The sequence below is a fragment of the Chrysochloris asiatica genome, unplaced genomic scaffold (genome assembly GCF_000296735.1).
Source record: "Chrysochloris asiatica unplaced genomic scaffold, ChrAsi1.0 scaffold00005, whole genome shotgun sequence".
Lineage (NCBI taxonomy): Eukaryota > Metazoa > Chordata > Mammalia > Afrosoricida > Chrysochloridae > Chrysochloris > Chrysochloris asiatica.
The window spans coordinates 17,267,604-17,279,979 of NW_006408523.1; the positions used below are offsets into that span (position 1 = coordinate 17,267,604).

General features: G+C 39.7%; 1 protein-coding gene across 1 annotated transcript in view; it reads left to right on the top strand.

The window, feature by feature from the left end:
* Positions 1 to 12,376, top strand: part of UGGT2 (UDP-glucose glycoprotein glucosyltransferase 2) — a 198,247-nt gene that overhangs the window by 159,278 nt on the left and 26,593 nt on the right. Inside the window, exons 30-31 of the mRNA XM_006832064.1 lie at positions 5,399 to 5,483; positions 9,631 to 9,716. Coding sequence (XP_006832127.1) covers positions 5,399 to 5,483; positions 9,631 to 9,716 — 171 coding nt within the window. The remainder of the gene's footprint in view (positions 1 to 5,398; positions 5,484 to 9,630; positions 9,717 to 12,376) is intronic.

Below are 12,376 nucleotides of genomic sequence, written 5' to 3' on the forward strand. Positions count from 1 at the left end.
TGTGTGAAACAGAACTGTGGGCTAATGCACTGTATTGCAAAGTTGGTTTGAACCACAAAGCTGGTGGTTCAAGCTCACCAGCCACTCCTTGGAATCCCTATACAGGATCACTATGGGTTGGAACCAACTCGAAGACACTCAGCATATGTATGTGTGTGTATATGTATATATACATGTATGTTTGCATGTCTGTATATATGTGAACCTTCCAATTTGTGTGCTAAATTATTTTGTACTTTTCCCTGTACAGACGTCCAAATTAATATTTGTACCTGATTCTAGTTTTGTACTTTTGAGATCTGGTACCTATGTTTTATACAAGAAGCAAGGGAGGTGTCAAACAAGACTTTGGCCTCAGTTAGTTTAGCTGGTCCCAATGTAAGGAGCACGTCTGTAGCTCTGAGAAGTTCTCTGTTGCTGAGCCTTAATCTTCTTTAATTCTCAGACACCTGTGTTGTACATCTCTGTTCCAGGTGACTGCATCTAGAAACTTCCTCAGTCTCTGGGCATCCAGTGCTACACCTGCAGCCTCTTTTTGCTTAGATCTCCTCATCCCTTCAGAGTATTCAGACATGAAATATCCCTTGGTAATAACAAAACCAAATCATTCTACTGCTGGGCTCTATTGGATCCATGGGAAATACTTAGACACACCTAACTATGATGCCATGTCAGTCCCAAAGATACAGTCACTGTGCTGGCTCCTCAGATGAAGTGGAAAGTCTGGCATCAGATTCTCAGATATCAGACTTTAGTTTATAAACCACTTTAGCTTTCCCAAACCCGAGCTAGGCACCTTCTCTCTGCATCTCTTAGGGTCACAAAGTACATATCCGGGTGACTTTCCCTCCCTTAAGAGTCTCTCTGTCCCTGAGTGTAGGATTGAAATGTAGCGCTCCTCCTCCCCCAGCCTTCCCCAGGAGTTGTCATAGTGAACTCTGAAGAAAAGGTCAGCTTTCATCTCTCGCCGTCCCACCTCTGAACCTTTTTATTTTTCTGTCTGAGCAGATTTTGTTTTTACATCAGTGACAAGGCTGACTTGTGTTTTCACTTTTTTTCTCTCTCTTTGAATTGAGTGAAGGTTTACAGACAAGATCATCCGTTTTATATTCAACAATTCCTACACTTTGTTTCATCTCAGTGATTGCAGTCCCTTCCATGAAACAACAGTTGTCTCCCTCCCTCCTCGTGATTCCTGTTTCCATTCCACCCATCTTCCCATCCCTTCTCAACTCTGTCCTTAGGTAAATGTTGTCCTTTTGATCATGAATGATTGACCTTTTCAGGGTGAGCAGACTTCACTAGTGTTGTTGACCCCTCATGGATCTATCGATTACTTGACTGAAAATTAGGCCACGAAGTGATTTCCTTTCCAGACCTGAAGGGTGTCTGAGGGCCATTGTCTCAGGTCCCTCCAGTCTCTTTCTGACCAGTAAGCCTGGTTCCTTTTTTTGATATAATTTTGATTTTTGTTCCACATTTTCTCCCATTCTACCTAAGACCGTCTAATGAAGGAGTGGGAGAAAATGTAGAAAAGGCTCTATAAGATTTGCGAAATCATTTGGCCTGGCCCTGCCAAATCAACCAAGTTTGGGTGAATTCATTAAATGACCAAATATAGCCAGCTAATATTTAAGTTGATAATTTTGGATGGCTTGCAAATGATGTTATAAATTTTGGCAGATAAAGATTACCCACCCCTGTTCTAATGTGATCTGTTTCAGAGCAGTGGGTTGTGGTGGCCAGACACCATGCAGTTCTTCTGGTCTCAGAGTCATGGAGACTGTTGTTCACAAGTTGCATTAGTCCATTGGCCTGATTGATTCTAAGCATCTTCAGTTCTCCTCACTTGTCTTCCGCACATGGAGACACCAGTAGCTGCACCTCAGATGGCTTCATTTAAGCTTTGAAGAGCCCAGATGCTACTCACCAAAGTAAGATGTAGAACATTGTCTTTGTGGACTGTGTTCCACCAACTGACCATGGTGATGGTGTGCCCTGAGATGGTGGTCTTGAGCCCCTAGGCCCATTAACTCATTGCCTTAAGAAGTTTGATAATATCTAGGAAGTTTTCATCACTTTGCTAACTGTATGCTCTACCACATTCATAATTGTGTTTGCAGCACAGGTAAATATCCATGTACAAAGTCTCGTTCAAACCCTTTTATATTTGTGGGCCTGCTTCTCATACACATTCACCCTGTGTCTCTGTCCATGCATCTACCTGCAGAACACTGGTGTTCAAAGGTTGTGTTCATAACACTGTTTACCTCTGTCTGCTTTAGCCTTGCATTCCTCCCTGTGTCTTCACCTATCTTTCATCTTTCTTCTGCCAATCTTCTTGTATATTGCCTTCCCCATCACCTGCATTAACATGTGTCTACCCTCTAGCCAATTAATTATTCTCCTTTCCCTCCCAACCTGGAACATCAAATAATACTTCTTTTAGCACGAAACTTTTTCTTGAATTTTGATAATAGTTGACTGAGACAGTGTTGTCACCTTTTTAATACACTTTTGTATGTGTGACCTCTCCAAGGGGCGAGCAGCACAGATGGTGGTATAGGAGCAGATCGCTGCTCAGACTCAGTTTGGTGTCTGATCTTACTGCTTTCTCAGTGGAAGCATCTGGCATCTTTCTTCTGTTACTCCTCACATCTTCTCATTCTTCACCACCACGTTGATGTGAAGTGTCACTGCGTCGGTACCCTACTCACAGCATCTCTGTAGAGGGTCTCCAAGGCTGTAAATCTGTACAGGAGCAGAAAGCTTCGTCTTTGGTGTAAAGTAAATATTAACTAACGTCACTATTAATCATAGTTTTTGTATAATTTTTTACCTTTCCCAATTTGTTTTTCATTTGGACTGCTGACTCCCCATATCTGAGAAGGATTTAGCACAAGGAATTGGCTGCTTTTTTCCATTGCAATAGGAAGGACTAGAGGAGTGAACTCCATGAGACTGACCCCCAAGAATATCTTACAGAACAAAGCCCTTCAGAAAAAGCTTCTGTCTCTCTCATGATCAGAAAAAGAAAGAAAGCAGAAGCTACGCCTACTAACATATTAATTGCCTCTCATTACCCGGAAGCGCAGAGGTTATATATATACTGCAACCCTGTTGTTGGAAAACCCCTACCTCCATGACTGCCTGGCGAAGGAAACTAGCAAAGCGTCATTATAGTGCCCATTTCACGTCCACATTCCAAATCCCAAGTGTAACTGGTGATCAGACCAATTATCAACCGGAAGTCCTGGTGTGGCGCTGTAGGATAAGCACTCAACCTCAAGGTCAGTTTAGACCGCAAGATTGGCGGTTCAGATTCACCAGTCACTCCTCAGAAACCCTATACAGGGTTGCTGTGAGTTGGAACCGACTCAGTGGCACTTAACAATAACAACAATTATCAACTACAGTCATAGATGTATAGAAGTCTGGGAACAAAAGCAAAGAAAATGTTTAGCTTCTAACTTGTTTATTCTGTGAGGGATTTCTTGGTAGAAGGTAAAATGAATGCTGCCGGACATGTGTGCACTACATTTCCACAGATCTGGGTTTTCTTCAGCAGCATTAATTGTATACTCTTGTTTCTTGAAGGCCTGAAAGTGTCTTCAGCCTGTAGCTTTTCTAAGTATTAAGTGCCATCATTACAATTTTTCCTCAGAATTCCAGAAACCAGGTTACCTCATTGTTCTCTACCATTTCATGTTTTGGTTGAGAAATGAGATGCCAGTCTGATTTATTTTTCCTCACTAAAAACTTAAGCACTTTTATCACTCCAAGAATGATAGACATTTGTCCTTTAAAATGAAATTTAAAAAAACTGCTTCCTGGCACATAGTGAATCCTTTTGTTTTTAGGTAAATGACCTTTAATGTGATTAATGGTCTCTAAACTGTCATGGATCTAAATTATTTTAAAATTTGCCTTTTAAAAATTAATTTAAAAGAAAATTAATTCCATACCAATGAAGTACATTTCCTCCAACTGTTAGCTTACACCTCTTCTGCTGATTTTCCTCATGTATTCAGTGATTTTAGGTGCTTCACATTGTTGATCTAAGTCAAATGGTGCAGTGAAGAGCCAAAGTACGTAGGATTTAGGATCGTAACTGTCCCTTCCTTCTGGGATTGTTATATGGAAGGAACTAAGACACATGAAGTGCCTTGAATTGAGGAAGAGCTCATTGTCACTACTGTAACCCTTACTAGCTGGTGTGGAGGAGAGGATTTGTTTCAGAAGTAGTAGAGGTCCAGCTGTAGTCTCAGACTCTAGCCTGGACTCAGTAAACAGTGGATTCAAAGGCTCAGGTGGCTGGTGCTCCGGAGCAACATTTGTAACTAAAAGCTCGTAGATATTTGGAAGACATTTGCGATCCTACTCTATGGGTTGGCACCCTATCTCCTTCCTGTTGGTAATTATAGACAGGGTTATGCCTTCTACTTTGCTTGCGCTCCCTCATCTGGGCAAGTGGGTATAGGGGGAACTCTAAGGTACATGTTAAGCACGATTTTACTAGAATCCCCAGTTTTCATTTTGTCGTTGTTGTTAAATGCCATAGAGTTAGTACCAACTCATAGTGACCCACTGCACAGAAGAACAAAACACTGCCCTGTCCTGCCTCAACCTCACAATCGTTGCTACACGTGAGCCCATCGCTGCTGACACTGACACTCCATCTCACTGGGGGTCTTCCTCTGTTTTATTTCAGAAAATCTTAAACCATACTGAGTCCAGAGCATCTACTAATTTGACATCAGATTGATTCCTCTCTTTAGTAAAACACAGTGATACTTTATACAGGATTTTTACAGTAGAATTTAAAATACAAAGTGAGAATGGCACCAAAAAAGAATTACTGAACAAAAGAGTACATTTGTTTTGTTCACACAATTCTGAAAATTAGACCCATTTTCAGGGCCATGAATTTAACAAAGCACTTCAAATGTTGGCATTTGAAAATAGCTGGTGGATATTGAAAATGTGTTGGGCAGTGTAACATTTCTTTGATTATGATATAAAAACAACTTATTTTAAGTATAGACTATTTCCTATTTCAGTTATTATAATATATCAAAGATGTGAAAAAATAACTTTAGTTATAAATCTAGTACACAATAGCAAGGCTGCACAAGAATTTGAATAATTCTGAGTAAATAAAGAATATTGGATTTAGTGAGTTGTTTTTGTACAGTCCAGATTTAAATTAAATTCAAAATGATTGCATAATTTTGAAAAATGTAGCACAGTTCAGGATATCTTAACTGACTGTAGAAAAAAGCAAATGTGGTATTTACACAGGAGACATCACTTATGCTTGTTGTAAACAGAATTAGGTGTTGTTTAAGCCATCATAATTTTATGACTCATCTTGAAATAAGAATTTTTCTACTTTTAGGCATGAAGGAACTGACTCTCAAAAAGATGTAGGAAATGTCATTGTTGTATTGAACAGCTTCAAAAGCAAGATTCTGGAAGTGCAGGTATGTGAGCCAAAAGCTTTTTATGCTATTACTTCTAATACCAAGAATGATCTTCTTTATCTTTAGTTTATTAATTTTTACCTTAAGAGCTAATTTTAGTACCTAAAATATATTAGAACTCTGGCAGTAAAAAAAAGAAAAGGATTGTTTTTATAAATTGAGGGAAACCAGAAAGCTTTAAATACAAGAGAAGGGATTTTTTTTTTTAAAGTTATAAGAAATATACAGCCACATGGACTATGTCTGTATATTACTATAAATTACAATGGGATAAAAAATGTGGGTTTAAAATTAGCCATGAAAAAAAAGCAGTAATCTTTCCTTCAGTTAAAAAAAAAGAATCTTTAATGATGTCAGGTTTACTTCTTTTGGATCAAACCTCCTTAAAACTAATAAAAATGCTGGTTAAAATGTTTTGTTTTCTACTGTTTTTAATTCTGAAAAGCAGTGAAGAGTTGTTGACAACAAAGATAAGGAAATGGAAATAGAAAGCCAATATTAAAGAGAAGCTAAGAATGTAGTGAAAAGAGCTCTGGTAGCGTAGTAGTTACGAATCGGGCTGTGAACCTTAACGTCAGCAGTTCGAAACTACCGGCTGTTCCGTGGGAGAAAGATGAGGCTTTCTACTCCTGTAAAGCTTTACAGCCTCAGAAACCCTGTTACAGGGTTGCTATGGTTGGAATCGACTCAACAGCACCTAACAACAACAACAAGAATGTAGTGAAGTCAACAAGCAGAGAGCTTGTGTTACCCTGAGGAAGCTGCTGCTACTGCCCTGAGAACATCTGTCTATCCTGGCACAGGATTGTTTGGATTCAGGTTTCAGGGATAGAAACAAGAAAAAAAACAACGCAGGATCCCATATAAAGTGGATAATCCATTAGGAGACCTCTACAATGAGCTGTTTAGACATAAGGAAAAAGGGCCCGTCAGTAAATTATCTCACGTAGTTTCATTTTCTAGTCCAAATTAGTCGACTCTACGGCACTTCACAACAACAACAACAAATAGTCCAGGCATCCACAAGCCTGGGACTTGCACTAAAGTAGTTTCAGAATGGTAAGAGTCACAAACATCTAAGAAAAGTATTCATAACTTTCTGGTAGAAGATTACTAAATTCTGTATGGATTGGATCTCAGTGTAAAGAAAACGAAAATCCTTACCACTGGACCAGTAAACAACATTCTTAGCAATGGAGAAAAGATTGAAGTTGTCAAGGACTTCATTCTTCTTGGATCAACTATCAACACTCATGGAAGCAGCAGTCAAGAAATCAAGCGACGTACTGCATTAGGCAAATCTGCTGTACAAGACCTTTTTCAAGTGTTGAAGAGCTTGAGGACTAAGGTGCACCTGACCCAAACCATGGTATTTTCAATAACCTCATATGCATGCGAAAGCTGGACAGTGAATAAAGAGAAGACCATAGAAGAATTAATGCTTTTGAGTTATGGTGTTAGAGGAGAATATTGAAAATGCCATGGGCTGCCAAAAGAACCAATAGATCTGTGTTGGAAAAAGTACAGCCAGAGTGCTCCTTGGAGGCCAGGATGGCCAAACTTCGGCTGTCATACTTTGGACATACTGTCAGGAGGGACCAGTCGCTGGAGAAGGATATCATGTTTGGTAAGGTGGAGGGTCAGAGAATAAGAGGATGACCACCAGCGAGATGGATTGGCAAAGTGGCAGCATCAATGGGCTTAAGCGTGGCAGCAATAGTGAGCCTGGCCCAGGATTGGGCAGTGTTTAGTTCTGCTGTGTATAAGGTTGCTATGAGTCGGTACCGACTCAATGGAACCTAACAACAACAAAACTACAAATAGAATTTTTCAAGTGCAGAAAGTAGCCCATGGTCAAAGGAACTGAATACACAATTACAACCAGCAGAATGAACAAACAACAAAACAGACACGTGAAGATTTTGTTTATTAGAATTACTGACACAGACTCTGAAACAGCTCTACTTACTGAATTTTAAGAAATAAAAGATAAATTTGAAATTAATTGCAGGGAACAGGAAACTATAAAAAATGTGTAACAGATTATTTTGAAAGTAGAACTTCTGAAACAATTCTTGGGAGAGCACGGGGGATAAAAGACTTCGATAAACACTTTTGATGAAGAGAAATATCTCAGGCACATTCAAATGTCCTTTAAAATGACAGGCATTAAGCTGTCTGCAGCAAACCAGGAGAGGATGTGTGTGTAGCTTTTGGGAGAAAAGAAATATGAATGAGGGGAAGAGAAATGAGATGGAGATCAAGGAAAGGGAATCGTTAGGAGATGGTTCAGATATAATGTCTATGTGAACCCCCAAACCTCTAGTCAACTAAAAATGAAAAAGGGGCCCTGGGAATTGGCAAAGAAGCTGAGCTTTGCACTCAGGGGAAACCAAATCATGTGCAGTGTGCTTTTGGAGAAGCCAGGTAGGCAAGGAAGTATCACTGGCGTCAGAGTTGTAGGAAAGAAATTCTCTCATGTTGTCTTGAGATGCACTTGAAGGCTAACACACCTGAACCCATGATGATATAGTGCTGCTCACAGACAGTGAGCACATGTGTCCAGAAGAGCACATCTCTGGAGCAGTAAGAAATCCCTGCCCTCTGACTACTCAAGGGTATCCCATGCGGCATGGTACCTCATGAGACAGAACCTAATACTTGGTCAAGTGGGCAATGTTAAAAGCACATTCAAAGCTGATTTAAGAAAAATGTTCTGATTTTACATATGCATCAGAAGTTCCTCAAATTCTCTAGTAGAGTCATTGACAAAAGATCCACAAAAGACCCTAATAGCTACCAAGAGAAAAGGCAGGACTCTGCAATACCATGACACTAATATGAGCATCAGACTTCATTCTCAAACGGAAGGCTAAGAGATGACGAAACACAGCCTTAGAGTGCTAAGAAAAATCATTTTGAAAATGCAGTTATCATTGGAAGCACAAAAAATGTGGACAATTTCTTCTTCACACTCCTTAATATATTTGCTAACACAAGACAACATGAGTAATAAACTAGAAAATACAAATATGTGGTCAAGAAGACAGCTGCACAGACACACACACACACATGCACGAGTATCTCTCCCAACAAGGAAAAATGCAGATAATCAAATTCTAAGAAAAATACTTCTCCAGTGGTAGCATGGAAGAAAGCATCATTCATTTGAATAAGCAAGAGCATCCTCTGAGTGTACAGTGGTCATGGCAGTATAACTGGACATAATCAAATCTCAGTACCTTTTCTGTCCTCTCTAGTTCCCTACTGTAAATAACAGTTACATTTTCAATGGATACGAGTAATGTTACTAGTTTACAAGTTGCTAACATTATAACCAAATGTAAAAGATTATGTTTACTAAAGTAAATATAAATAGTATCCATATTTACATTGGTCAAATGAGAATTTAGCAAATATAAGTTAGGAAATAGAGGAAAACTATAGGAGTATTAGTATTCTTGTAAACTGGCTATACATGACAAACTGTTGAAGCTGTTGGAATAAAAAAAAAAAAGATATTTAAATCTTATCTAAAGCTATTACTACCACAACGTCCAGGCATAGAAGGAAAGGCAGAGAGGGATGATGTAGACAACTAATACCTCATCTCTCCTTGTTGTCGTTGTTGGGAAGTGCCGTCAAATGGGTTCCAACTCATAGTGACTCTGTATAGGGTTTCCAGAGAGCAGCTGGTGGGTTTGAACAGCCAACTTTGTGGTTCACGATCCAGTGCTGATCCTCCAGTGGCACACCAGGAGCTGAGAGTAAGTCATAACTGAACCTGTGACTCGTGAGTCAAAATTGACTGGACGGCAGTGAGTTTGATGTTTTGTTTGTTTCTTTTGGGTAAACTCTGTGAACTCAGAAATGCCAGTAGATAATTTCTGAGGTTATTTAATCAGTAAGTATGAGACAAAGCATATAATTTAGTAGTACAGGGATAGCCACTGTTGCTATTGTTAAGGAGTGCCTTGGAGGCAGCCGCTAAAAGAACTCAAAATGAGCTTGAATTGATAGTAGAAAACCAAATTGTGTTTATAGCATTGTGCTAAGATAATGTCTGGCTCCATTTACTACAACTACCTTAGATTTCCAAAGAACCATGCAGCGTAGTATTTAATACTGCCAAATTCTACTATTTCAGGTACAAAAAACCCCAGGCAAAATTGAGGAAGACATCCTTACTGATAAAGATGACAAAAAGAAAGGAATGTGGGATTCCTTGAAAAGGTAATTAATAATGGATATTTTGACATATAATTATAGGTCCATTAACGATCTACTATGTGGAAATATGAAATTTTAAGTAAAGCACAGATCCTATTCTGAATGAATAATGTTGTTTATTGTTAAGTGACCTTGAGTCAGTTCCAACTCATAGCAACCCTATATAGGGATTCCATGCAGCTGTTGGTGGGTTTGACCTGCTGACCTTGTGGTTAGCAAGTCCAGGGCTTATCTTACAGCGCCATAAATGTTCACACTATAAGAAACAAAATTACAGCACTAAGACAAAAAGTACTGCCACTAGTGCGCCAGTTCACACATGTACAAGTTTGTTACAAACAACACATGTTTAAACATGTCTGTGTGATCAGTGGGTGGCTGCAGACCAGTTCTTCCTGAAATACACTTGTCTTGGTCTTGTCAGGGAGCCTTAAAAAAAATGGTCCGGTCAAACAGTGGCTTCCAAGAGCATCTGCTGAGCCAGTTACATTCCACGCAGAGAAGTCAGGGTTACCCTGGTAACCCTCAAAAAATGTTTCTTTTAGTGTGAAAACCTTTTTGTGACTCTTTATAATAATGTTAAATTTTCTTAAAACTTCCTAATAAGCCCGCATGAATATCCTGAAGCCTTTGAGAACATTTATCAAACTGATCCCTTCAGAAGCCCAGGAAACCTGAAGCGACTGGTGATTGGAGCCCTGGTGTGGCGCTGTGGGTGAATGCACCAGACTGCAAAGCCATTTTGAACTGCAAGTTCAGCAATTCAAACTCACCAGCCACTCCTCGGAAACCCTATACAGGGTACACTACGGGTCGGAATCGACTCAGTGATACTTAACAACAACAAAGGGGTGGTTAGTGTAGTGAGCTATGAATTGGGCTGCTAACAAGGTCAGCAGTTCAAAGTCACCAGTCACTTTGTGGGAGAAAAATGAGGCTTTCTGCTCCCATAAAAATTTGTAGCTTCAGAAACCCTATACAGGATTGCTCTGAGTCAGAACTGCCTCCATGGCCCACCACCACCACCACCACCAGGGGTGAGAGGGAAAAGGAATGTAAATTACTAACTGTGGGGGTGGGGTTATGTGCCATTGAGTTGGTTCCAACTCATAGGGACCCTGTATAGGGTTTCTGATTGTAAATTGTAAGGAAGCAGAAAGCCTCATGTTAACTTGCATGAAGGGGAAGGCAATATAGAGTACAAGTGTGTTCAGCAAAAACTGCTGGAGGCAGCGAGACACTGGGAAAGGAGTGCAAGAGTTAAAGGCAGCAGGGACAAATACGGTTATTTTAAAAAGAGACAGAAAAGAAAATTGAAAACTGCGTTGGTGGGGAAAAGGTCAGGAAAGTTGACTTAGGAATTTTTTCCATCACAGTACACCTCATTCTACAAGGGTAACATGAGCTGTCCTGTGAGAATTTCCTTGGGAAAGCTTACCTATCCACCTTATAGCCCTGATATTGACCATTCAGACTTCTTGGAACTCAAAGAAATTTAAGAGGAACATGATTTGAGCCCCTCAAAGATGCTGAAACTGCCGTTTTGACATGGCTTAAATTGAAGAGCACAAAATTCTTCCAGAAAGGGCTAGCGATATGGAAACACCCCTGCAGAAGTGTATAAACTTAGATGGAGAAAATGTGGAGAAGCAATGCTTCACGTTTTGACATTTTTGTTTAATGAAGGTTTCTGTGATTTTGTGGTAATACCTTTGGACTTAGCGTCATATAACTAATTTCGTCAAGAAAGGACTCTGGAGAGGTGTGGCTAAGGTGTGTTCTTAAGAATGGACACAATTTCAGAAATTAGAGATAGGGGAGAGTACTTTCTAGGTGAGGTACCTTAATACATAAAGTGAAAAAAGATTGAGTTTGGGGGAAGAATATTGAAAGCTTAGCTGGGACATTGGATATAGTAGGAAATCTGTAAGACAGATTGGAACCTATATTTAAAAAAAAGGAGAAAGTGGCTCACATATCTAGAGTTTAGGAGGAGAGTTGACTTTGGGCATTTAGGAGATGTAGCCTATAAACTTTCTTCATCTCTAATTTCTACTCTTAACCTGCTTCAATTTTCAGACAATTTTTTCCAAGTAAAAGTTTCCCTCTTCCAGTGGCAAGAGAATCCCTATTTTGAAATGCTTCCACCAAAAGTTCCAAGGCTGGCTTGTTGGTCCAGCTATAGCCATGTGTCCCAAAGTGAGCTGGTTATTGTAACTTGGATTGACCAAGTTTGGATTCTATGCTTACTTTCACAGCTAGTGGCAAGGCCTACCCTTCCTAAATGTCATGAAATAGAATTGGGGAATGAGAATGGTTCATCAGAAGTTAGGTTGCCTTTCCTAGAAAGGATAATGGGTATTAGGTAGGCATACACAAACGCTGTTGTAGACCCACATTATTGAAAACTCTTTTATGTCCATTTTAGAGATTTGAACTTAATTTGAGAATCTTGGTCATTTTGATCATGGGGGGGGGAAAACCTCCACTGTTTTAGAAACTGCAGAAACAATAGGCTAAATAGCTTCAGCAACCAAAGCAGATTTTGTTAGATGAGTCAGAAGTGCTCCCGCATTTTGATATTTGCCCAGTTTGGGTTTCTTTTTGTAGAGCTGACTCCCTGTGTGATACTATGGCCCATGCTGTACTGGTATACACACTGA